We start from the raw sequence: 25808 nt of genomic DNA on the forward strand, positions 1-25808 counted from the left end.
CGCGTCGTGCCGAGAGCGGCAGGTAAGGAAGCATGCAACGTGCACCTAGAGGGGCCGGGCGGTGGCAGGTAGAGGCGTCGGGGACCCCGACAGAGCCTGAGTGGCGAGAAAGTCCCGGTGGAGTTTCACTGCAGGACTAGTGTCGGGTTCTGGTGTCCCTTTCTCCCGAGATCGCGACCAGAGCCGACGCGGCGGTTTATGGGGTTACTGGAGCCTCAGGGCCACCACCCAAGTGCGAGGCGCCAGACTCCCGTCCCCCGCGACTCCCCAGCCGAGGCGCGGTCGAGAGGGCGCGGTGGGGGTACCACCGAGTTTCCACTGTTGCCCCTCGGGTGCTCCGCAGATGGAAACTTCCTATTGTTGGTGCCCCCCCATCCCGGCTCCCGGGGGCCTCAGTGCTTGGCCAGCGTCAGCTAAAGCAAGAGGTTGGACTTTGGAGGTGGGTAGGAGTGTGTAAGCCGAAGCTCGGGCCTCTGCCCTCCAGTAGCCCGCGTGATGAGGTGACAGCCTCCGGGCCACCACCGCCCCCTCCCTGCTCTCTTGCCCGGGGGTCCAAAGGGTCTGCCCCTGGGTGCTCACCCAACACCAGGCAAGGAGGGCTGTGGGAGGTGAGGGCGCAGATGTCAGGGTCGTGGGGTCGCAGACGCGGGCCGGCGGTCAAGGTCCAGCAGGACGTCGAGGGTCAGCAAAGAGAGCCTGCAGAGCCGCAGGAGGAAAGGGTGCGCCAGGCCCGCCCAGCACACGCTTTCGAACCTGAGGCGCCCAGGGGAGCATGGCGGTGCCGCGGGCTGCTGGGTGGAGGGTTGGTCTGGCTAGCGACCGCTCGGAGGGAGGCCTTCGCCCCGTGAGCCTTGCCCCACCCGGGCCGAGGCCCGAACAGCCGCTCCTTTGTACCCGGGCGGCCACAGACCGCGCATTGATGGCGGCGGCCTCGCGGGGAGGTGCGAGCTGCGCGGCGGGCGCGGCGGGACGAGGCAGATGGTGGCGCGCCCCTCCCCGCGCCCCCGCGCCCCTTTCTCCCGCGGCGGCTGCAGCCTTCCGGAACAATGTCATTTTTTTATGAATGAAAGTGGGCCCGGCGCTTGAATGTGCGTGTCATTCAGCGGCGTGACAGAGGCCGTCCGGAGGTCAGCGCGCGCTTTTAGCGCCTGCTCCGACGGCCCAGCTTCCAGGGCGCCGAATAGGCGGCGGTGGGGGGGCCGCATTAGCATGCGCATTCAGATAAAGATATTACTCCCTACGCCCGGGAATGTCAGAGCCGAGAGAGGGGCGGCGAGGGGCGCCCGGCCCGCTGCTGGACCCCGCGGCTCGGACGCACGGTGGCCTCCCCGCACGGGCCCTTGCGCGCCGGCAGAGTGCGCACAGGCTCGCTGCTCCTGGCGCCCGCGCGCGGCGGTACCCCCGCCCCCTCACTAGAGCTGGTGGAACAGGTAGGGAGTTGATAGGTCAATAAACTTAATCCGGTGCCTTAACGAGATGGGCCAGCAGTGAAAATACAAAGACCTCGTGAAATTTACAGAGGTCCCGGCTGGTGCTTTCTCCGGGAACATAAATTATGGAGATGGAGCCGGGTGGGGTCAAGGGCAGTGGGGAAAGCTTTAGCCACTGGACTGCCCTGGCCACCTCAGGCCCAGCAAGGGCAACCTCCATCCTGCCTCCTTGCTGGACCACGTTCTCTGGGGAGGCCCGTAGGAGGTCGGGAGGTTAACCCTACCCCAGCTAGGAGCTACCTCGTGGGAGTGCAGGTCTTTCCCCAGAAACTGGGTCCTGGCTCCAGCCTCCCCCACTGCTCCTGGGCCCGGCTGGACTTTGAGCCCTGTAGGCCTCTGGGTGGTTCATTAACCCAGGCTAATCCTCTGCCCTCCCAGCCCTTGTATTGTGACTAGGAGCCCCCTTGTCACCCACACCCCCTCCTTGTCTTCAGGTCTCACTTGGGACTGGAACCGATTGTGGGTGCTTCTTTTATAGTTGAGTCTAGAAGGGAACCAAAGGGCTTGAGGTCTTTGGGCAAGGTGGCCTAGGGTCTGCCCAAGGGTTAGGGGACCTGCTTGGGCTCAGGGAAGAGCAGGGGTCCGTCAGGCCTTAGTCATTTAGGAGAAGCTGTGAGCCAGCCCCTTTTTGTTTGAGGGGGTGTATGCCTAGACCTTCAGGCTGCCAGCTGTGGGGCCAGGTTCAGGGTACCTTCCTGGAACCTCAGGCTTCTCACCTGTCCCAGAGGACTGAGGACGGAGGACCGATAATGGCAGGATTGTTTTGAGGATTAGCCTGGATAATCCCCATAAGCCCTCATTAGCCCACCCGGTCTCCGGATCCCTTTTTTTCCCCCCTGACTTTGTTACGAAACTTTGCGGAATGTCTCCGGGTGGGATGGGAGGGGAAGTGGAAAGCCAGACCTTTGCTTTGCCTTCAGGGTCCCTTGGGGCACTGCCCTTCTTTTAGGCTACCTTAACCTCATACCTGGCAATGTCTCCCATACCTGGGCTTCAGACAGTGTCCTGGGCCAAGCCAGAATGCTTAGCTCCCCCGAGCTTGGGGTGGCTGGCTTTAGAATCAAGTGTGAATTTGATGCTAGTTCTGCAGGGTGCATTGGGCCTCAGCTGTGGCGATTCAGCACTAGGAGAATGGTTTCTTGGGCAGGAGCCATGACCCTCCTCAGCAGGCTGGCTTGGCTGGGCAAGACACCCAGGCAGAAATGCCCCTCACCCCCACCCCTCTTCACCAGCTCCAGCATGTGAAGGTGGCCTTTCTGGGTCCCCAGGCCTATAGGGTTGTATTTTTGAATTGGGTCACAGTGGTGGGAACTGAGGCTCAGAGACGGGGAGACCCCAGGCCCAGCATACCCTGCCCCCAGAACACATGCTCCTCCAGCTCTGACAGTGAGCTCTCTTTGGTTTGAGGTGCTCTGGCTGGGTTCAGCTCCGTGGGACATGGGGACACTAGGTGCTGTGAGGCCTACGTGGCAGACATCATCCCCACAGGCACAGCAGGAGCACCAGGGCTAGTGTGGGTGCAGGTGGTTCCTTGTTGATGAGGAAAGAACCTTCCTGCCTCCTGGTGAGCATGGGGGCCAGGCTGGGGCATTTGGGGGCTCTGCTGCTGCCTCCCCAGGAGGAGATAGTGTCCACTCAGGCCAGACACATATTGTCTTTCCCTTGGCATCTCCCTGCCAGACTCTCTTAACCCAGTCCCTGCAGGTCAGCCCCAGGCCCCTATGGGCCCTGGAATGTGATCAAAGGAGGTGGAGACTCTGTTGCCTGAGGTCGCTCTGTTGTCTCTGGCCTCTCCTGGCACCCTGCAGCAGGGTGGATGGGCAGGTCAAGGGTCAGCGATGGCCGAGTGCAGGGCCCCTTCCCTTCCCATCTTACACCAGCAGCCATCTGCATGACCAGCCTGGGGCTCTTCCGGGTCTCCTCCCAGTTCCTCTCACTGGACCAGGTTGAAGCAAATACTTGTGGGGATGGCTTGACCTGCTGTCCTTGCCCAGACCAAACCGGAACCAACTGGCTATTGCCTTTGGCCCAGGCCTGAAGCTGAGGCTACTACCAGCCTGTCCTTGGCCTTCTGGGGGGCCTCAGCAGCTCCAGTACTGGGTGGTCCCCACAGTACATGGCAGCAGGGATGGAGGGCTGGAGGTCAGGCCAAGAGCCCACCTGACTGCGGGCCCACCAGGGCTAGCCTTAAATTGTGGTTCCCTGTGGGATGCAGGCTCCCATAGGTATTTCAGGGGCTGAGCGGGTCCTTTTGGCTGGATCCCATGGCCCTGGGTGTGTGGGACACGCAGAGTCATGCCTTTCCGGGGAGCCAGGGACTGGTGTGGCCAGAGTGGGCAGCTGGGCCTGGAATCTAGGCCACGCGTCGGCAGAATGACAAGTAATGGTGCAGCGTCCAGCTGGCTAGGAAAGGTCTGCCTAGCAGGACCACCCGCCCATCCTGGGCCCCAAGCCCAGCTGCCCCCATGCAGGCATTGTATGCCCTGGCAGGGAGGCCTGGGGGTGATGGTCAGCTTTGCTGGTGGTGTGTCCCTGGTCTCAGGCCTGGGGGCCCATCAGCAGCTAGGCAGTCCCTGGGCAGGAGGCCAGAAGCCACCTTTGCATACCTGCCTGGTGCTGAGCTCCCACCCCAGGCTTTCAGCCCTCAGGGCAGGGCCCGGGCTCCTCACCTGCCCTAGACTTCAGCTCTGAGCACTCACCTGATGGCTAGACTGCTTCCCCTCCCTGTCTGTGGCATCTGTGAAGTGGGGTCCAGGCCCCATGCAGGCAAGAGCCCAACATCAGCCACTCTCCTGGGCCTACCCAGGCTCCCTTGTACCTCGAGGGCTGCCCTTGTACCCAAGGCTGTGTGGAGCTGTGTGGAGTGGAGGGACTGCCACTAGCCAGTCCCACTGCAGCTCTCTTGCCTGGCCACCTGGGGCGGGGCTTGCCTTGCTGGCTGCAGCCACTGCCTTGCGCCTTGCGTGGAATAGGACCCATCCGACCTACTGACCTGCATTTCCTTCCTTCTTATTTCTGGGGCAGGGGCTGGTCCCTGGCTCTCCATATACACTGCTTTATTTTTATCGTTTTAAACTTTAAAATTTGTTCTAATTAGTTATTCATGACAGTCGGATACATTTTGACACATTGTACACAAATGGAGCACAATGTCTCCTTCCTCTGGCTGAACTTGGTGCAGAGTCACACCAGTAGTATGATCATACATGTATATAGGGTAATAATGTCCATCTCATTCCACTGTCCTTTGTTGAGGGCCACAGCTGAGTGGAGCTGGGGTGGCACCTGGCATTTTGCCAGAGGGAGTGGTTGAGAGGTGACTGCCAGCGAGCCATTGAGATGATGATGGTTAAGTTAAGCTGTGTATTCAATTGTATATTAGACCCCTGCTGTCCACCTAGACCCCTGCTGTCCGCCCCTGCTACTTTTGAGTTCTCGCGGGGATTCCGGGGGAGTTCGCGGGAGTTCGTTGGTTGGTGAAGGCCCTGTGGAGGGAGTTCCGGTTGGTGTGTGGTGTCCCTGGAAGGGAGTTCGGGGGAGTTCGGGAAATAAAGTTTGTTTCTGCTTGAGTGGCTCGTGATTTGTGCCCAGCCAGACTGTGGCAGTCCTTCCCATCTCTACCCCCTCTTTGCAAAACCCAAAGTCCCTTCAATCCCCAGCTCCTCATTATGGATTAGCACTTGCTTATCAGAGAAAACCTTTGGCCTCTGTTTTTTTGGGTTTGGCATGGTATTCTCCAGCTCCTCTGAACTGCTCTTGAAGCTGCGGTGAGGGCTGTGGGTGAGGAGAGGGCCTCCTTGGGAATTGCTGCATCCCTTCCTCTGAGCTTTATTTTAGCCAGATGTTTGATGTAGTGTTGCTTGTCCTCCCTGCTTTTGTGCTGGTGGGCCCAGAACGGATTTTACATTTCCAAATGGTAGAAAAATCAAAAGAATAACACTTAGTGGCACTTTCTTCTCCCCCGGCATTGGGATCAGACCCAAGGTGAATGCACACTAGGCAAGTGCTCTGTCACTGAGTCACACCAGCCCCCTTTGGAATACTTTGAAATTAGAATTTTCAGCGTCCGAAAGAAATTTTATTGGAGCACAGCCATGCCCAGCCACTTAGGGATTGTCTTTGGAAGGCAGCTTTTGTACCCCAGCGCAGAGTCGAGTCCTTGGAACAGAGACTGGTTGGTTGGCAGAACCGAGAGAGTTGATTCCCCTGGGCCGATTAGGGGAGGTTCTGGCCCCTGATTTGAGTGTTATCTGGCAGGACGTTGGCTCTGGAGACAGACCTTCCTACTCAGGACCTCTGTAACTGTGCTGGGTTGCTGTGCTGGGTTGCTGCGCAGGTGCTGGGCGCAGGGTGTCTGATCCCAGGCTTCCCTCAGTGCTGCCTTTTCACCCACAGAGGTCCCAGGGCCTGAGCCTGGCCAGCAGGAGCAGCTGGTCTTTGGGAGTGGGGACACCATGGAGCTGAGCTGTGACCCACCCGGAGGTGGTCCTGTGGGTCCCACGATTTGGGTCAAGGATGGCTCGGGACTGGTGTCCTCAGGCCGTGTCCTGGTGGGGCCCCAGCAGCTGCAGGTGCTAAATGCCTCTCATGAAGACACTGGGGCCTACAGTTGCCGGCAGCGGCTCACACAGCGCGTGCTGTGCCACTTCAGTGTGCGTGTGACAGGTAAACCCTGTGGGTGTGCGGGCCAGGGGCGGGGGGCGTGGCTGGCAGGGCAGTGAGGCCAGGGCCAGCTCCGGCAGTGTGGCTGCAGCAGCCCTGCCCCTGTAGGGCACCTGGCTGGGGGCAGCTGCGCCCACTCACACTCCTCCTGTACTGCAGATGCTCCATCCTCTGGAGACGATGAAGACGGGGAGGATGTGGCTGAGGACACAGGTGAGACCAGGGGCTGGGCACTCAGGGCCTGCTTCCCTCTGCCCAGCCCTGGCCACCATGGGCAGGCGAGACGCCTCACTAGGCCTGGGGGATGACCTCTGTGGTCCACCAGGTGGCTCTGGATGCTTGGCTCTGAGCTCCAGGTGGCCGTGGGGTGGGAGAGACCCATGCTCACATGGGGAGGCTTGATACAGCGTTCTGGAGAGGCGAGGCCAGGTCTGGCCCATGGGGACTTGGGGTTGGTTCTGGGTGAGGGGCTGTCCCAGTATGAAGATGGCTGAGGGACAAATGTGCCCAGGGATTGAGAGCCCCTGGGGTGACTGTCACACTACAGCAGGAGCAGGTGGCTGTGCCGGGGTGTTTCAGTGTGCAGCTGTGCGTGTACAAGGTGTGTCCCTGGGGCAGACAGCAGTGAGGTCCCTGTGAGCAGCAGTCACCTCCCTCCTTGGTCCTGGACCTGCTGCCTCCCTTGTGGGGGGCAAGGCCCAGCATCCTAATGGGTCTGGACAAGAAGGCAGCACTGGTGCCCCCACCCCCATCCCAGAGAAGGAGAAAACCCAGTGGGGGTTGGAGGTGGTGGCAGTGGCCCTGGGCACCAAGGCAGGGAGGAGCAGAACCTCCAGGCTGCCATCCTTGCAAGGCACTGCAGAGGCCTGGGGGCTGACATGGCCTGGCTGCTTCCCCTGCTCTGCATACTCCATTTCCTCCTCCTAGAAACCATGTCCAGGGCTCAGGGCCTGCTGGGCTGCTGGCTGGGTCTTGGGCCTCCCTCAGGTGGCTGCCTATCCCAATGTGCCCTCCTGGTAGGGGCCTCCCTGGACATGCCCCCAGGCCAGAGCCTCTCAGCAAGAGCAGCCTCTTGCTGGGAGTAGACATGGCCCAGTCTGAGGGTGTCCAGTCTACAAGAAGGACCCAGAAAGGCCACCACACCCCAAACAGGAGGGGAAATAGGCTAGAGGCTTAGCAGGAGCCAGCTTTGGAAGGAGTGAGGTGGACCTCTCCTCCCTGTCTCCATTGTGGCCTCACATCCACCTGCACCCACAGGGGCCCCTTACTGGACTCGGCCAGAGCGGATGGACAAGAAACTGCTGGCAGTGCCGGCTGCCAACACGGTTCGCTTCCGCTGCCCAGCTGCTGGCAACCCCACTCCTTCCATCTCCTGGCTGAAGAACGGCAAGGAGTTCCGAGGGGAGCATCGCATTGGGGGCATCAAGGTGGGCCCAGGGCAGGTCTGGGGGCCTGGCAGGACAGGGCCTGCTGCTGCTGCTCACCAGCCAGTCACATGTCACCTGCAGCTGCGTCATCAGCAGTGGAGCCTGGTCATGGAGAGTGTGGTGCCCTCCGACCGCGGCAACTACACCTGCGTGGTGGAGAACAAGTTTGGCAGCATCCGGCAGACGTACACTCTGGACGTGCTGGGTAAGGCCAGCCGGGCCTGGGACTTGGCTGGGTGGCAGCCAGCCAGGGCAGCCGAGCCCCTGACCAGCCTGCTGACCCCTCTGCAGAGCGCTCCCCGCACCGGCCCATCCTGCAGGCGGGGCTGCCAGCCAACCAGACAGCCGTGCTGGGCAGCGACGTGGAGTTCCACTGCAAGGTGTACAGTGACGCACAGCCCCACATCCAGTGGCTCAAGCACGTGGAGGTGAATGGCAGCAAGGTGGGCCCTGACGGCACGCCCTACGTCACCGTGCTCAAGGTGGGCACCGCTACGGGGGCTCGGCCAGGGTGGGAGCCTCTGGAGGAAGGTGGGGCTCGGGGCCACAGTGGAGCCTGTGGCCCTGTTTGCTCTGGGTTGGCCTCGGCATTCTGGAGCCCCACAGCTTGGAGCTGGCCGGCAGGAGGCCTCTGGGTAGGCTTGAGCTCAGGTGACAGTGATGGTGGCCCAGGGCAGGAGGCAGCTGCTGAACCTCCCAACACCCTCGAGGACCTCACACCTGGACAGCCACTCCCAGAGCTGGCCTAGGTGGCTGTTGCCAGCTGCGTGGTGTGGCACCGCTCGCCACCCGCTGCCTTTCCTTGCCCTAGCTTGGTTCCCATGGCTGCGGGGTGGGGGCCACCCGAGTGGGGATGGTTGCAACACTGGAAGCCCAAAGAGAAACATCTGTTCAGAGATAAGCAGCCTGTGGGGGTGGGGCGGCACTTGGAGCAGGACGGGAGCCAGAGTCCATAGAGCTGGGACAGGCTGCGGGGCCCAGTCCCATGGCGTGGGCATGTGGGAGCATGTGAGCCCTCAGGAGCGTGCGTGCCCTGGGCCCAGCCAACCCTCTGGGCCTAGTCGGCGGGGGGGGGCTGGCTGAGGGGTCTGGGCTCTGGGTGGGAGTTTGGATATGGAGAAGGCGCATCCTGTGAAGCCACAGCCCAACACCTGCGGGTCTTGGCGCCTCCTCTAGGCAGCCTGCGGGATGGCGCAGCCCAATCCCCTGCCTTCCTTGGGGCTCTCCTGCCTCCTGCCTGGTGTCCAGCTGGGCTTCCTGGGGTGTGCCTGAGCCAGGTCTCTTGTCCCCGCAGTCCTGGATCAGTGAGAATGTGGAGGCGGACGCGCGCCTCCGCCTGGCCAATGTGTCGGAGAGGGACGGGGGCGAGTACCTCTGTCGAGCCACCAATTTCATAGGCGTGGCCGAGAAGGCCTTTTGGCTGCGTGTTCATGGGCCCCGAGCAGGTAACAACTCTGTCCCACGCCTGCCTGGCACGCCGAGCTCCAGCTCCAACGCCCCGGCCCTGTGCCTGCCTGCACGCCCCTGCACGTCCCCTCCTGCTCCCTCCACCTTATGGCCGCCCTCCGCTTGTGGCCAGCCTGGCAATGCTGGCAGCCCAGGCCCACGACTGAATGCTGGCTTCAGACTACTGGCCTGTGCTGACCCCCCCTATACCCGATGTGCACCCCCAGAAGGTCCTCAGAGCCTGTCAGGGGCTGAGTCCCATACGGAGCATCATCCACTCTTGGCCTCTCTTTGGCCACTGACTCTGCCTGCTCGCCTTCTGCTGTCCATCTGTCTGTCTGTCCACCTGTCCTTCATCTGCACCTCTCCTCTCTGCACTAACCCTGCATGCTGCCTTTGAGCGGTGCCATGCTGCCCGCCTGCCTGACGCTCAGCTGGGACAGAGGACTCGCCGGTGGAGGGACTGGCTTCAGGCTCCATGCCAGTGCCAGAGCACGAGGCGGAGGGCCCTGGGCCGTGGCCGTGGCCGGCCGTGGTGGTGGCCAAGTGGTGGTGGCAGTGTTTTCCTTGCAGCCTGGCTGGATCGTCGCTGTGTGGACTCTGCCGCGGTGCCCGTGGGCGGTGCTGGCGCTCGCCTATCGCTCTGTTCTCTCTTTATAGACGGCGGGCGCTAACACCACCGACAAGGAGCTAGAGGTTCTATCCTTGCGCAATGTCACCTTTGAGGACGCGGGGGAGTACACCTGCCTGGCGGGCAATTCTATCGGGTTTTCCCATCACTCTGCGTGGCTGGCGGTGCTGCCAGGTACCTGCTACTGCTGCTAATGGCTTCGCACCTGTCCTCGGGCTGGCTCAGGATAAGTCAGAGCTGCAGGGTGGGGCAGGGCCCTGCCTGGGGCTGCCCACCACATGTAGGCCTCATGCCCGGCCTGGTTCCTGGCCTGGGAACATCAACCTGGCCCGTCCTGGCCCACGTCGGGCCTCCCCTGCACCCCCAGGTCCCCCTGCCCTGCTCTGGCTTCAGCATTTCCGGGTGCTGGGTGCAGTGGTGCTGCTGCTCTGCTGGGCTGCTTCCGTCCTGGGTCTGGGGCCTCTTGACTCCACAGACGTTCTGACTGCAGCATTTGGGCCTGTGGGGCCATGGAGGCCTCGGTCCCTAGCTCTGGTCCACCTGGGGGCTGAGCCCTGCCTACCCCACTGGAGCTGTGGCTCTGGCCCTGGGGCTCCGGGGAGGCTGGGCCAGGCCCCAACGCCGGTGTCTTTGCAGCGGAGGAGGAGCTGGCGGAGGCGGACGAGGCTGGCAGCGTGTATGCAGGCGTCCTCAGCTACGGGGTGGGCTTCTTCCTCTTCATCCTGCTGGTGGCAGCCGTAACGCTGTGCCGCCTGCGCAGCCCTCCCAAGAAGGGCCTGGGCTCCCCCACTGTGCACACGGTCTCCCGCTTCCCGCTCAAGCGACAGGTAACAGAAAGTAGATACCAGGTTCTGAGCCGCTGCCACCCCAGCTCCCAGAGCCGAGCCTGCTTTGCCCTGGCCTTGCTGTCCCTGGGGCTGTCCTCCCCCACCCCCTCTGGCCCCCCACCCTGTCGTGCAGCACCAACCTGCCTTTACCGACCCAAGCAGGTGTCCTTGGAGTCCAACTCGTCCATGAACTCCAACACACCGCTGGTCCGCATTGCCCGGCTGTCCTCGGGAGAAGGTCCCACGCTGGCTAATGTTTCTGAGCTTGAGTTACCTGCCGACCCCAAATGGGAGCTGTCCCGGGCCCGGTCAGTGGTGGTGAGGGATGACGTGCAGATGCCTGGGGCCTGGCAGGGATTCTGTGGTGGGTGGTGGGACAGTCACTGTGTAGAGGCCCAATTGACTTTAGACTGGAACTGGGCTGGACACAGTGGCTTTTGAAAACAGGGCAGCTGTTGATGCAGGTGGAAGACCCAGACCTCTCAGGGTCTCAGGGTGTGTATGTGAAGGGCATGGCACAGGGCAAGAAGCTTGAGGGTGCTGCCCTAGGCTCAGGAGCTAGGGCACAGGGTAAGGCTGGAGGGCTTCCTGGAGGCGTAGCCAGGCCTTGAAGGCTGTGCTGGGCCAGGGTGCACCCTCAGAGCCTCTCTGCTTCCAGACTGACCTTGGGCAAGCCTCTTGGAGAGGGCTGCTTTGGCCAGGTGGTCATGGCAGAGGCCATTGGCATCGACAAGGACCGTGCTGCCAGACCTGTCACAGTGGCGGTGAAAATGCTGAAAGGTGAGAATGGAGACAGCAAGGGGCACCCGGGTGGGCTGTGAGCGCCACTGCTTGACACCCCACCTCCCGGGACAGATGATGCCACTGACAAGGACCTGTCGGACCTGGTGTCGGAGATGGAGATGATGAAGATGATTGGGAGGCACAAGAACATCATCAACCTGCTGGGGGCCTGCACGCAGGGCGGTAGGTGGGGTGCCGGCTGGACAGGGCGGGCGGCACCGTCCCTGGGCCTGGTGTCCCCTCTGAGGCCCTGTGCTTGCAGGGCCTCTGTACGTGCTGGTGGAGTACGCGGCCAAGGGCAACCTGAGGGAGTACCTTCGGGCGCGGAGGCCGCCGGGCATGGACTACTCCTTCCACACCTGCAGGCTGCCTGAGGAACAGCTCACCTTCAAGGACCTGGTGTCATGTGCCTACCAGGTGGCGCGGGGCATGGAGTATCTGGCATCCCAGAAGGTGAGTGGGCAGGAGGCACAGGCCTTCTGGGCTGAGGGGAGGGTGACAGACCTGCTGGGGTGGAGACCCAGGCCAGGGCATCGCACAGCGGGGCAGAGGCGAGGAGATGCCAGGAGGCTCTGCTCATCCCTGGCCCCTGCTCCAGTGCATCCACAGGGACCTGGCTGCCCGCAACGTGCTGGTGACTGAGGACAATGTGATGAAGATAGCCGACTTTGGCCTGGCCCGTGATGTGCACAACCTCGACTACTATAAGAAGACCACCAACGTGAGCCTGGCCCCGGGTGGGCGGGGGCTGGAGCCAGAGGTGCCTGGCAGCTAACACCTGCTCTTGTGCTCCTAGGGCCGGCTGCCGGTGAAGTGGATGGCCCCCGAGGCCCTGTTTGATCGGGTCTACACCCACCAGAGTGATGTGTATGTGCGCCTAGCAGGGAGCAGGGAGCCAGGGACAGAGCAGACTTCGGTGCTTCCCACACAGCCCTGGGGCAGTGCGCTCTGCACTCCTTTGCTCAGCCGCCTCCCCTCGGCCCTTGGGCTCTCTAGTCCCTGGTGGCAGGTGTTGGGGTGGGGCTGCGGAAGGACTGGGCCGTGGGATCGTAGGGCAGACTGGCTTGTCTCACTTCTGCAGCTGGTCCTTTGGGGTCCTGCTCTGGGAGATCTTCACCCTGGGGGGCTCGCCATACCCCGGCATACCCGTGGAGGAGCTTTTCAAGCTGCTGAAGGAGGGCCACCGCATGGACAGGCCAGCCAACTGCACACACGACCTGTGAGCACAGCATACTCCACGGGCCCCTGGGGGTTCCTGCTAGGGCCTGGGCGCAGCTCCTGTGGTGGGTGGGGGGCTGGTAGACCTGTGTTTGCAAGGTGGACCAGGCTGAAGGGCTGGGCCTAAGCAGCCTCGCCCCCAGGTACATGATCATGCGTGAGTGCTGGCACGCAGTGCCCTCCCAGAGGCCTACCTTCAAACAACTGGTTGAAGACCTGGACCGCATCCTCACCGTGACGTCCACTGATGTGAGTGCCAGCCCCCTTCTGTCCCCCACGTGGCTGCTCTGCTTCCCCTTGGGAGTGTCCTTGGGGACAGTCTGAGCACAGCTGGGGTGGGGCTCATGCAGGACACAGTACTGACTGGTTCCGTTCCCGGCAGGAGTACCTGGACTTGTCAGTGCCCTTTGAGCAGTACTCACCAGGTGGCCAAGACACCCCCAGTTCCAGCTCCTCAGGGGACGACTCTGTGTTTACCCATGACCTGCTGCCCCCGGCCCCACCCAGCAATGTGGGCCCTCGGACGTGAAGGGCCCTTGGCCCTTAGGCCAAGCCCCATCAATGTGAGAGTGGATCCCAGCCTACAGTGCTGCTGCTGGTGTACAGTGGACCCGGGCCCAAACCCAGGATGGATGGGCAGATGGACATAGATGTTCGTGTGTGTGTGTGTGTGTGTGTGTGTGTCTGGCGGCCCCCGGGTGCAGAGGTCTCCTGGGGCCTGCGCTGCTATACAGTGATCTCCTGACTCACCACTGCCAGGAGCACCAAGGGACCCTTGTTTTGGGGGACCAAATATGGAATGTAAGAGTGCCTGGTCCTTCACCACCACCCCATAAGAAGCATCACAGGCCAGGCTGGACCCAGTGTCCACAGTGGGCCTCAGGCCCTCCAGTGCCCAAAGCTGAGCTGCGGGATGCCCTCTGTAGCAAGGCTCCGGAGTGGCACCTTGTGCCTGGGGGTGAGTGGCAGCTTCCCCACCTCCAGGCCTCCCCACTTCCCACCCTGCCCCTCTAAGACTGAAATTACGGGTATCCGAAGGTGGGAGCCTCTGCCTTCTATCCGAAAGTTTTATTCCAGAAATGAGTGTACATTTATATAAATAGATGCTGTGTATATGATATAAATACATCCATACCTGTAAGAGTATCTGTGTGGAGGGAAGGAATGCTGCGGGGTACAGGGGGCATTGCCTGATGGGGGAGGCCCCTTGAGGCTTGTTCGGGAGGCAGATGCAACACAGGGGAGCAGCAGGCTTTTCTGGCACCGCAGTTTTGTTTTAAAAATTGTACTTGGACCCTGTATATTTGTAAAGCTATTTATCAACCCCCAGAACCCTTGCACCCCACCCATGTTCACAGCATTTAGCCAGCACGTGGCAGAGAATAAAGTCTTAACTTATTAACAGCCATGGCTTAGCCAAGTTACCAGGCTGCAGAAGCACCTGCAGCTGCACCGGAGGCTGAGCCTCGACGGCAGTCGGCCAGACGGCCTCCTTGAGCTCGTGTTTCCTCTGGCCTCCTTTGCAGGGGAACTAGCTTTCCATAGGGGCTTTCTGTAGGAGATTTATTTTTTGTACTTCAAAGCGAGCTGGTATTTTCATACAGATTCCTATTGCTGCATGTTCCAGGTGGGGGCCACGTCTGGGGGGGAGGGGCTGGCCCTGCTTGCAGGTTCAGATGTTATTAGATGCTACAGGTTTATATATATCTATATATGTAATTTATTGAGTTTTTACAAGATGTATGTGCTGTAGACTTAACACTTGTTACGCAATGCTTCTAGAATTTTACAGCCTGGACTGCTACCTTTCAGAACTTAGGGGAGAGAAAGCCGTGAATTCAGTTCTGTTACTTTGTGTACCGTTAATGGGCCCTAAGCTTGGGTGGCTGCCTCTTGCTGGTCGCTGGTGGCTCAGGGCCTGCTGCAGTGGCCAGAGGTGTGGCTCATACTGGGGAGTGATTGTCAACCAGCAGATGTACTTTCCGGACAATAAAGAGAAAGGCCTGGTCCTAGTCCCTGCCTGTGCCTCTTGCCTTCTGCTGGGATCTTGGCAGCTCTGTCCTACTTCCTGTCAGGGACAGGTTCTGTTCTTTGTTCCCAAGCGAGGGAGGGCCCACTAGCCACTGAGGGAACAGTAGTAGCCCGGGTGGTCCCCAGATGGAGGTGCAGGTCTCCTCAGGCTGAGGGGAGTGGCCATCCAGGCCATGCCTTCAGAGGGTCTGCAGCCCAGGCTTCTGGCTCCCACACCTGGAAATGTGAGTCCTGGGTAAAGGGACCTGACCCCAGCCAGCAGAACCTCAGGCCACGGGAGGTCTGCAGGCTCCAAGAGCAAGGAGGCTTCATCAGGCAACTTGGAATTTTCAGGAGGGGCCCTGGTGGGTGTGAGGAGGAAGCTTTCTGGCTCTGCAGAGCTCCCTGGCTGCCACCCCTCCTGAGGGCTACGGGTCAAGGGATTACGTCTAGGCACTTGCAGCTAAGGCCTTTCCCACATTACCCCACTCACTATGTGGGTTCCCACTTAAAGATGTAGATGAGCCTCTCGATTCAAACCCTGCACACTGGTGGCCACACCCCTATTCCTGACCACCTTCCCTCCTGGTCCAGGCCTGCTACCCACCACCACCAGGGCTCCACTGGTGCCATGACCCCGTGACCCTGCAGTGACTACTTTGGCTGAAGCTGTGCTTCTGGCCTCAGCTGGTTGGGCAGCTCCCTGGCCACAGAACACCTGGGCTGCTTCTGAGTCCCCAGGAGCCTGTTAAGTCAGTACCCCTTGTTGCTGCTTGGTGGGCCTTGACAACTGGGGTACACAGGGCTACCCACAAGTGGGGAGTAAGCCTGGGACGCCTTCCTAGAGGAGACAGGAGAGGGCTGTTGCGCCCATCCCCCACCCTCTGGTCTAGGCCAGATGGCGGCACTGGATGCACTGGAGCTGAGCTGGTGCACTCTCTCTCAGGCTCTGCTTTCTGCTGGTCCAAGTGGGCCCTCCAGATGAGGGAGCTGGATAGGTGAGGCTACTAGGTCTTGGGTCTGATTCAGGGAAGCACTGTAGTCTGGGGGCAGGCTGCCTGCCAGTGACCTCACAAGGAGAGCCAATCCTCCAACCCCCCAGAGTCCTGTCCAGAGACCCCATGCTGGGAACAAGGACACTGGACTGGCCATGGGGACACCTTGGACTGACCAGGACTGGGAAGCAGAGGTCAACTGGATGAGGACTGCTGAAGTTCCAGCCTGGAGGGCAGTGAGGGGGTGCCAGGTGGGCTTGGGCCAGAGGCACTGCTGTCCCCCAGCTGGGCTTACCATTCTTGCCTGGGTAGGCAGAATGTGAGTGGGGCGCCCCCTGGTGCTGCACTGCACCCTGTTGCTGCCCTGAGGCCCCTCTCCAGCCTGTGCCCTGGTGAACCCCATAGGCTCTTGGGAAAGGGGACTGGCCAGGGGAGTTGGGGCAGGCCAGGAGCCTGCTCAGGTGACTCACACCACTGCTGGCCACAGAAGGAGGATACTAGACAGTCATGAAGCTTCCTGTGGACGCCTCTGCCCAGTGAAGGAACCCCTTTTTGCTGCCTTGCTGGCCTCTTCTGGTATAGAACAGTCCCTTGCTTTCTGCTGATGAAAGCTATGCCTTCTGAACATGGCTGGTGGCCCCTGCGGTTGCAAGATTTTCTCAGGCCAATGCTGGGAACAGGAAGGCTCCCAGCACTGCAGGCAGCCCTGTGGCTGTCCATTTCCCAGGGCTGGGGTGGATCTCGGGTTCCCAGGGCCATCAGCTAGAATTCTTGGCTAATGAGCCTCCCCAGAAGGCTGGGAGGTCACTGTGTTCTGCATGAAGGTCCTGTTCTTAGTGTCACCTTACGCACATGAAGCACATTCTTTTCTCAAGAACCCCTGCCTGCCACCCACTGCTGGCCCTCACCTTGTTTGGGTCACTGTCTTTGCTGCAGTTGACGCCCTCTGTGCTGGCTGCTTGCTCCTTAGGTTGATGTCCACCAGCAAACACAGCCCATCCCAGCCCCAGAACAGGCACTTCTTGAATCCTAGTGCCCTGTTGTGGTCCCTGGACTTGGGATGATTCATAATGGTGTACAAATAGGCTCCGGCCCAGGCTTTGTCCCTGGACAACTCTCCTGAGGTGCGCAAGGCTGTCCAGCTCAGGCTGTGTCCCAGGACACAGACCCCAGGGCCAAGGGGTCTAGGGAGGCCCCCAGCAGTGGACCCAAGTGTAAATGCTGAGATAGGCTGGTGCCCTTGAGCTCGGGGTGGGGTGCCGAGACCTTCCTCCAGCCACGCCACCCCAGGGTAGGGATCTAAAGATGGGGCTGCAGTGTGAAGACAGCCCCTACCTTCCTGGGGATCCCCTTGGGTAGGGTTGGGCCCCTTGATCCTCCTGGAGCACCCCTCGCAATGGTCCAGCCCTCACCCACTCAGGATACCAGGACCACCAGTCTCAGCCAGGAACAATCTGGGTACAGGGTGCCTTGGCTCTCAGGACTCCCTGAGGTCTGTGGGTTGGGGAAGGCTTCCTTAGGCAGCGAGTTCACCAACCTAGACAAACCAGCCCACAGCACACAATCATCAAGTGGCACTTTATTATATCATTTCATCACATCGAATGGTGTCTGAAACATCACCACATAACCTGTCAGTGTCATAGGACAAGGGGACATGGGTCTCAGAGGTCCCACAAAGAAGAGGCCTGAATCCAGGGCCTCAAAGGACACAGCCTCAAAGGACAAAGGCTCCTCTGGAATCTTGAGTGTTGGCTCCCACACCTGGAAATGTGAGTCCTGGGTAAAGGGACCTGACCCCAGCCAGCAGAACCTCAGGCCACGGGAGGTCTGGAGGCTCCAAGAGCAAGGAGGCTTCATCAGGCAAGTTGGAATTTTCAGGAGGGGCCCTGGTGGGTGTGAGGAGGAAGCTTTCTGGCTCTGCAGAGCTCCCTGGCTGCCACCCCTCCTGAGGGCTACGGGTCAAGGGATTACGTCTAGGCACTTGCAGCTAAGGCCTTTCCCACATTACCTCACTCACTATGTGGGTTCCCACTTAAAGATGTAGATGAGCCTCTCGATTCAAAACCTGCACACTGAGCTCAAAGGACACAGCCTCAAAGGACAAAGGCTCCTCTGGAATCTTGAGTGTTGGGCCCACAGTGCCGTCATGAAGGCAGACACTTAAGACGGCTGAGTTTCCATCTGACTTATGTCAAATGGTTCAGAAATATTACAGGAGCACAGCCTTGATGTTTTAATAAAATAAAAATACCATTTCTACAAAAAGTGTTTACACAGAGTCCTGGCTGGGGGCCCATGGGACCCTGAAAGGATGACAGAGAACTTGCTCCCCCATTACGTTCCCAGGAGGAACCACCCTGCTGGCCAGGGGCACAATAAGAACCACCTGGGGGCTGCTTTTCAGAAATTACACGTTTAAAAAGCTACACTGTGATATTTCAATGGCCTCCGGATGCCACACACTGGTTCCCAGTGCCCGCATGAGAAGTGGGTGTGTAGGGCGTGAGGAGGGCGCATCGAACTGCTGTGCTGGGAACTCTGCTTCACAGGCATGGACACCCCAGCTCCAAGAAACACAGGGAGGTGGAGTGCTCAGGTGCAGGGCAGGCACAACCTGTGGACAGCTAGACACAGCCACCATGGCAGGTCCTCATCGTACAAGGCCCTGGCTTCTGGATCCATCATTCCTTACAACCACACCCAGACACCGACTTGGCTACAATAAATAAGATTCCGTACAACAAAACACATCCAGAATGGCATTGGGGATAGGGCCTGCAAACACCACATGTGCACCCACCAGAACCTCCCACCCATACGTGTGCCACCACGCAGGTCCGAATGGCACCTGGAGGCGCGCCCACATCCCAAGGCGCTGCTTGACCAGGGAGGGCAGACTCCAGAGCAGAGGGGATGACAATACTGGCAAAGCCACGCAGGACGAGGATACAGCTGATGGGCCCATAGTGCTGCTCACAGGAAAGACGTCCCTCCTGTGGGGCACATTTGGCAACCAGAGCTTGTCCTCAAAAGGAAGGACACTGATAGCTCAGAGGCTGCTGGAGTGTGGGCAGGTGACTCATAAAGATCACTCCAAGGCTAAAACACTCCCTTCTCCAACGCCTGAAAACAAGCCCTTCAGAGCCCCATGGCTTCTGACTGTGTCTCCAGGTGAGACTGTACAATTGGATTCCTATTCTGTCAAGTTTCTTCTTTAAAGGCCAAGGAAAAAGCCAAGTAACTGAGAAACTGACATCTCCGAGTGCTGCAACCCCCTCCCTGGCTAGCTTGGCTTCATGGGTCCTATGTCTGGAGCCCTCCAGAATGACACTCTTGCTGGCAACACACAGCCTCAAAGGACAAGTGCAGCTGTTGGGGGAGCAGGAAGGTGGAGAGGCCACAGGACACCCAGCTCTGGCCTGCCCACATGGAACTGTCCCCGACAGGGCCACCAAGTGTGAAGAGGCTGCTGGCCACCAGAGCCCTGGAGACACCACCCCGCCCCTAAGTACATGGGGGGCACACTGCAAGCCCCTCAAGATGCCACTGCTCACTCACATGACCACCTTCATAGGACTTGGTGGGGCCATGTAAAGGCTGAAGGGCAGAGACCATCTGGGTGCCCTGGCCCAGGAGGCCAGCTGTGGGCGATGGCCCCTCCAGCCACGTCCTCCAGTGGGCAGGGTTTGTTCCACAAGGGAAGCCATCAAGGGCCCCACATGTGCTCCCAGAGAACCTGCTCCAGCCAGGCTGTGGTGAAGGCCTAACCCTTGGACCCCAACAGTGTGGCAATCACCTAGCAAATGATTCCTTCTCAAGGGCTGCACTGGTGTGTCTCCCCGCAGTTCATTCTGGATGTTACTCCTGAGTCAGACTCTCAAGTGCAGAGATCCTGTACTAGTCAGTTAAGGACGGGGAAGACCGAAGGTGAATCAAGAGCGAGCTCAGGAAACACACCCCAGGATCCACTCAAGACATGGACACTACTGTCAGGAGAGGTGCTACTTCCAGAGGCCACTGAAGTCACAGACGCTTCTGTCGAGAAGAGTCACACAAAGATGACTTTGAAAATGCGGGAACAGACGATCTATTTACACAGATTTTTAGGAATCAAAGTTCACAGACCAGCTGAAAGATCTTCAGAGCTGAGGAGGGCTGTGCTCGTGTCTGATTCTTGCCCAGCACCTCTGAAAACATGAGGTGCACCTGCCCAGTTCCACTTGGGCGTTGGGAGTCCACGTGGTCCTCACTCTCAGGGAACAGAGAGCACAGGTCAGGCCCTGAGATGGCACAGGCACATGCAGGGAGGCACCCCTGCTGCGACTGTCGGTGGCCTGTGTGGGGCCACTGAGTACTACACTAGGTGAGTCCAGACACAACTCCCTGGAGGCTCCCAGACTGCAGACTGACTTAATCTTCATGGAATGATGAAAATTAAAAATTACTTGATTACAGAAGTTTCTGATTTATTCCAGACAAAATATTAGATCTGCCACTAAGATCACCTCAAAGCACTCACGCTCACATCATCCCACCGCAGCGGTGCGGGAGGAAGGGGACGCCCACGGGGCTGTGCGTGAGCTGGGCACCTCCCTTAGTTCTTCACCTCTGCAGCCTCCTTCTCAGCCTTGCCCTTGGCCTTCTCCTTCTCTTCCACCTTCTCCTCCTTCTCCAGCACGGCCACAATCTCAGCCACCTGGCTAGTGGAGATGTGGACATCTTCTTTATCCACCAGCTCGATAACCTGTGCACACGAGAGGGCTCAGAGGGGCTGCCTGCTCTTGCACAGCACGGGTGGGAGCACCCCTGCTCTAGGCCATCTTCTGGTTTGGAACCTACTTGCTGCACAGCATGCACCAGGGTTCCCCGGGGAGCCAGAGAGCAGAGCAAGGCTGCTGGCATCAAGCCCTGCCCTGGCCAGCGAGGCCCCACCATACTGCTGGGGGCCTGCCCTGCATGGGGCTTCCCCAGGACACAGGGTGCTAGGTTGGGGCACATGCCCCTCTGCTCTGAAGACTGAGGAGGGAAGGAGGGACGGTGCTTAGCATGTAAGTCTGACAGTGCCTTGCTTTTAAATGGAAGTAAAAGAAACTCGGCAATGTCTATGGTTATGTTTGAAAAATCACTACCTTGCCAGGTGCACCAGGACCATGAAGGCAGTGTTTTTTCAGAAGCAGAAATGATTAAGTCTCACCCCTCAGATGAGAACCCAGACTTCCCATCCAGGTCTCCAGGGCTGACCTGGGGCCCACCTGTTGTCACCTCTCAGGCCTCAGGCAACCCCAGACGGGTGTACTCAGCCCCACTACCCTGTTTGCCACAGGTGCAAGCTCCACACTGTGGCTGGAGCAAGAAAGGCAGACACTGCCAGCCTGGAATGTGGCTGGTGTCCTTCTCTAGGATTAGCTCCTGGCTGCCCCATGCACCAAAGCCCAGCCAGGCCCAGGGTCCCACAGGCACGGCAGGTGGCCTGCTCTAAAGGGGCCTTCTCAATACCCTCTCCTGGACCTGGACGCTGCTACCTGTCAGAGCCAGCCAAGTCACGGTCATGACAGGCGACCTCAGGGCCTTCAGGAGGGTCCATCTTGCTGTTTCATCAGCACTTTCTACCTCTGGCAACTCACTTCCTATGCCAAGGCCTGAGGGACCCCACCTCCTGACAGCCCCCAAAAGCAGCCCCTCCCTGGACTTGTGGACGTTGGAGCAGAAGAGCAGCCAGCCAACCTCCCCGATTCAGTCCCACTGAGACCCACCTTGACTAGGTCATCGATGTTGACCTTGCCATCCTTGTTTTCATCCAGTGCTGAGGCCAAGCTCACCAGCTTGCTTTCTGGAATGTGCTTGATTTGCTTCATGGCGCTGATAAGCTCAGTGACGCTGATAACATTCTCCCTGGGAAGCACAGCCTGCATGTGGCCACCATCTTGCCCGGCCCTTGGAACCTCACAGCCACACCCAGCTCCGACTCTTAGCCCTGACTCTGATGGCCACGTGTGAATTGGCGGACAGGAAGGACCTCTGATAGTGAGACTCCTCACACCCTGCCAAGAGCCCCACCCTTTCCTTGGGGTGCATGACCCTGGAGTGCATGCCTGGAAAAGGACCACTGGGTCCTTGGGCCCCTGTCTGCCACAAGGACAAAAGGTTGATGAGCCTCTGGGTTCGGGGATGTGTCCCAGCTACCAGCCTGCTGCATTGCAGGGTCTGTGGTCTAGATGGTAGCAAGACACACACACAAGCACAGCTGCGGCTGCGGGAATCTGGAATACACTGTGGTACAAGGCAGACAGCCCCATGATGGCATCCCTTGAGTGTGGGGGTCAGGGAGAGGGAGGAGGCAGGAGAGAGCTTGACTGTTTGGGCAAACAGGAACCAAATGGGGCTGAGGCTGGACTATGAAGGGTAATGCTGGGGAGGGCAGTAGGGGGACTTTAGCAGGGAGGTAACAAACAGGTCCAGGAGTAAGCTACCCAGGTGAAACAGCATCAGAATGTAAAAACTCAGGTGTGAAAGAAAAAACTATGAGCAAAGATGCCCCCAGAGTGGACCCCAGCTCCCAGGTGATATCAGGCAGAGCCAAGATGTACACTCTGGAGTCAGAAAGGACAGAGCACAGATCATGGCAAAGTGCCTGTCAGCTGCAGGCTTGGCCTCCCTGGGCCCAGAAGCCTCTTCTGTTCATGCCCACTTACCCCACAGCTGAGCCCTGGGCAGGGCCCAGCTTGCCGGCCTGCTGACCCATCTCCAGCTGTGCAATCAGGCCATCGATCTGCCCAATCATCTGCTGCACGCGCTTTGTTAGTCTCTTGCTGGCTTTAGATTCTTCCACTAATTTTTCTTCACCGGTCTTAGAAAGCTCCTTCTTAATCTCTTGCAAGTCCTAAAAAAATTATTTGCAGTTATAAAGTCTATCTTTAAGGCCGGTGGGGGCGGGAGCTGGGCACGATGGTGACGCCTGTGTGGTCCAGGCGACTCAGTAGGCTGAGGGAGGAGGGTTATAAGTTCCAGGGCAGGCCCAGCAACTTAGTGAGGTCTTATCTCAAAACATTAAAAGGGCTGGAAAGTAGCTCAGTGGTAAAATACCCCTGGGTTAAAATCAGTACAAAATAAATACAAAAGTGGGGATCTTATATTAAATTTAACTTGAAAAAGTTATTAAACCCATTCATTTGGGCTAGGGGTGTAGGTCCATGGTAGAGCACCTGCCTAGCAACTGTGAGACAACGAATTTGATCCCTAGCACTGAAAAAATAAATACCAACTCCTCCAAAAATGCATTCATTCCAACAACAGAAAGTTGCAAAATCTTATTCCTTCCTACCAATCAAATAATTTTTTTTTTTTTTTTTTTTTAAAAACCAGGGATTGAACTCAGGGGCACTCAATCACTGAGCCACATCCCTACCTCGATGTTATATTTTTTAAATTTAGAGACAGGGTCTCACTGAGTAAGTTGGTTAGCGCCTCATTTTTGATGAGGCTGGGATTTTGCACTTGCAATCCTCCTGCCTCAGCCTCCTGAGCCGCTGGGATTACAGGAGTGTGCCACCGCATCTGGCTGGTTCTTATTTTTTGAAACTCATCTTCCTTCATATTTGCTGAAGAATAAAGAAATGAAGCATTGAGGAAACTTAAGTGTTTCCCCCTGAAATTCTAATTCAGTGCCCCCCAAGGAGGGACAGGAGCGAAGAGGAGTGGGAACAAGACACCATCTCACCCAGTGACAGATGCATGGTTCCCATGGAGAAGCCCCCCAGAGGGACGATGCTCCCAAATGGCAAATTGGTTTTTACTAATCTCCAAACTTGTTAACTTTCCCAATGAAGCTGTGAAAATAATTCTTTTACATCAGATTAGAAAGTAATATCTATAAACCAATCACTAGTTGATGAAGGATGTTGCTCGGTGGTAGAGCACTTGGTAGCCTTGAGTTTGATCCCTAGCACCATAAAAGGAAGAGGGAAAAAGAACCACCATCTAAGAAAAGAAAACCGTCAACTGGGTGCCGGGTGCACACCTGTGATCCCAGCAACACAAGGCCAGAGTGTCTGTCTCAAAAATACAAAATAAAAACAGGTCTGGGGATGTGGCTCAGTGGTAGAGCACCCTGGGCTCCACTCTCTTTGCGGGGAGTTGTGAATGAAATTACGGTTCTGCCTGTCGAGGGGCCAAGTGGCCATGTGACACCTTCATGTTCAGACTTGGCAAGGCTACATTCACGCAGACAGTGGCCCCTACAGCAGCCGTGGAAAAGCTCTGGAATAAAACTGATTTTTAGTTTGGGTTTCTCTCCAGATTCCCTTTGAAATTTCCCTTATCACATCTTTGACAGACATCATTAAATCTTTTGGCTGATAAAGCTATTATTTCAGTCTCAGCCTTAGCAGCAAACACTACCCACCCCTGATGTCACCAGGGAGCAGCTNGGTGTGAGGAGTCTCACTATCAGAGTTCCTTCCTGTCCTCCAATTCACACGTGGCCATCAGAGTCAGGGCTAAGAGGCGGAGCTGGGTGTGGTTGTAAGGAATGATGGATCCAGAAGCCAGGGCCTTGTACGATGAGGACCTGCCATGGTGGCTGTGTCTAGCTGTCCACCTCATTGTAGTCCTGGACGTCCTCCTTCAGCAGCTCCAGCTCCTCCTTTTCCTTGGTCAGAGAGGACTTCTGCTCCTGCAGCTTGGAGCAAGCGTCACTGAGGACATCAATTTCTTCCTGAGTTATTTCCTCTTCCTAGGAAAAAAGCAAAACAGGTTTAAGTGAAGGGACACAGTGGCTCCTCTGTGGGGAGTTTGCACCTTATGGGCCAGTACCTGGGGTAGTCTCAACTGAGATGGAGCCCAGGTGGGGCTACACTGGCCTGAGCGTGTCATCAGGCACATTCAGCGTGACCCATACGTGTACCTATGAAGCACACACCACTGGACAGTGAACATGCTGGTCAGCCTAATACTGGCTGGCCTCCCCAGGACTGTAATCCTCCTCATGCCCAATAAGTCAGCCTATATCTCCAGGGTTTTATATAAGAGCAGTCGCCAGCACATCCTCCTCTCTGACTCGTTGTGAGTCATCATGTGGTGTCAGTGTGCTTTTAACCCGAGCAGCTAGACCAAAGCTTGTTAGTGTACTGACCTACTGAGAGACATGTGCTTTGTTCCCTACGCTTAGTGATTACAAATAAAGCTGCTCTGAACGCTCAGGTTCAGGCTCCTGTGGGAAAATGCCTAGGAATGGAAAGGCTGGTAATTGGTGTGGTGTAGGTTTGTCTTTTTAGGAAACTATCAAAGTAGTTTCCAAAGTGGTACAACTCCTCCACATCCTCACCAACACAGGATTGGGACAGGCCAGTTTTGTCTTCCCCCACAGTGCTGGAGATGGAACCCAGGGCCTCTGCTTTCTGGGCAAATTGTCTACCACTGAGCTCCATCCCCAACCAGTCTGACTCCAACTCTGGTTGTGCTAATAGGGGTGTGGTGGCATCTCAACGTGCTTCTCCTTTCACTGGTGGTGAATGAAGCACTTCAGGTGCTTAACTGGCTAGCTGCATGTCTTCTTTGGTCAAGTGTCTTCAAATCTTTTGCCCACTTCTGAAATAAAATTATTTGTTTTTTATATATTCTAGAAACAAGTCCTTGTCAGGTTAATGTTTTACAAATATCTCACACTGTCCATGGCTGATCTTTTCACTTTCTTAAGTATTTCTTGAAGCAAAAGTCTCCAATATTGATAGATAAATATATTGATTTTTTTTCTCACCTTTATCATATTTTTTTGTTGTACTTTATCTACTGGTAAATCTAATATCACTAAAATATTCTCCCATGTTTCCTTCGTGGAGTTTTTATAATCCTTTCTAATTTTTATACACTGTGTCAGTTATATAAGGGTCAAGGGTCAATTTTTTGCATATGGCTATCTACTGTTCCAGCACAATTTGCTGAAAGATTTCCCTTTCCCTACTACACCATCTTGGCACCTTTGTAGAAAACCTACTGACCCTGTCTGTCTAGGTGCTTACTTCTTTTCCATTGGGCCTATCTCTTTCCCCGCAACATCACACCTTTTCATGTGTGGTGGTGCTGGGGAGGGAACCTGAGGCTTCATGCATGCTAGCAGGTGTGCTCCCACTGAGCCACGGGCTGGCCCCACCACACCTCTTGATAACTGAGGCTTTAGTAAGTCTTGGTGTTAGGGGATAATTATAGATGAGTGGGAATACAAGGTTAAGGTTAAGGGGACAATTATATGTGAGTGGGAATACAAGGTTAATACAAGTCAGCCCACTGTGCTGACCTCCCACGTACTCTCTTTTCTATGA

The 25808-nt window shown here is 57.6% G+C and overlaps 2 protein-coding genes and 1 long non-coding RNA gene across 12 annotated transcripts in view; 1 reads left to right on the plus strand and 2 right to left on the minus strand.

Moving 5' to 3' along the window:
* Positions 1-6: 6 nt before the first annotated feature.
* Positions 7-14496, plus strand: Fgfr3 (fibroblast growth factor receptor 3). 9 transcript variants are annotated; one of them, XM_048784034.1, is made up of 17 exons: positions 7-22; positions 5886-6155; positions 6312-6365; positions 7410-7579; positions 7661-7784; positions 7871-8061; positions 8874-9024; positions 10293-10489; positions 10646-10791; positions 11142-11263; positions 11339-11449; positions 11529-11719; positions 11865-11987; positions 12063-12133; positions 12348-12485; positions 12628-12733; positions 12867-14496. In XM_048784034.1, the coding sequence occupies exons 2-17, from the start codon at positions 5945-5947 to the stop codon at positions 13011-13013; spliced, it is 2253 nt and encodes a 750-aa protein (XP_048639991.1). In that variant the 5' UTR covers positions 7-22; positions 5886-5944; the 3' UTR covers positions 13014-14496. The 9 variants fall into 9 exon arrangements, with proteins under 9 accessions (XP_048639991.1, XP_048639993.1, XP_048639995.1 ...); XM_048784036.1 differs by having other exon boundaries at positions 10293-10483; XM_048784038.1 differs by lacking the exon at positions 8874-9024 and adding an exon at positions 9686-9830 and having other exon boundaries at positions 10293-10483; positions 10643-10791.
* LOC125610894 lies at positions 14327-17495 on the minus strand. Its single transcript, XR_007340943.1, has 2 exons — positions 17254-17495; positions 14327-14731 (listed from the first exon to the last, which is right to left on the minus strand). It is a non-coding gene; the product is annotated as an uncharacterized LOC125610894 (long non-coding RNA).
* A 2071-nt stretch (positions 17496-19566) lies between these two features.
* The window catches only part of Letm1 (leucine zipper and EF-hand containing transmembrane protein 1), a 52163-nt gene continuing 45921 nt past the window's right edge, over positions 19567-25808 (minus strand). For both annotated transcript variants that reach the window (XM_015481876.2, XM_048784041.1), the window contains 4 exons: positions 24089-24223; positions 22185-22372; positions 21246-21384; positions 19567-20236 (listed from right to left, as the gene is read on the minus strand). In XM_015481876.2, the coding sequence (XP_015337362.1) occupies positions 20087-20236; positions 21246-21384; positions 22185-22372; positions 24089-24223 (612 nt within the window). In that variant the 3' untranslated portion in view covers positions 19567-20086. The remainder of the gene's footprint in view (positions 20237-21245; positions 21385-22184; positions 22373-24088; positions 24224-25808) is intronic.

Source organism: Marmota marmota, unplaced genomic scaffold (assembly GCF_001458135.2).
Source record: "Marmota marmota marmota unplaced genomic scaffold, marMar, whole genome shotgun sequence".
In the NCBI taxonomy this organism is placed as follows: domain Eukaryota; kingdom Metazoa; phylum Chordata; class Mammalia; order Rodentia; family Sciuridae; genus Marmota; species Marmota marmota.

Bases quoted from the DNA above. Each gene is read 5' to 3' on its own strand.
- Fgfr3 (XM_048784034.1), top strand. From the start codon at position 5,945: ATGGAGCTGAGCTGTGACCCACCCGGAGGTGGTCCTGTGGGTCCCACG. The intron at 8,062-8,873 runs GTGGGCACCGCT...TTGTCCCCGCAG, and splicing joins CCTACGTCACCGTGCTCAAG to TCCTGGATCAGTGAGAATGT. The intron at 9,025-10,292 runs GTAACAACTCTG...GTGTCTTTGCAG, and splicing joins TGTTCATGGGCCCCGAGCAG to CGGAGGAGGAGCTGGCGGAG.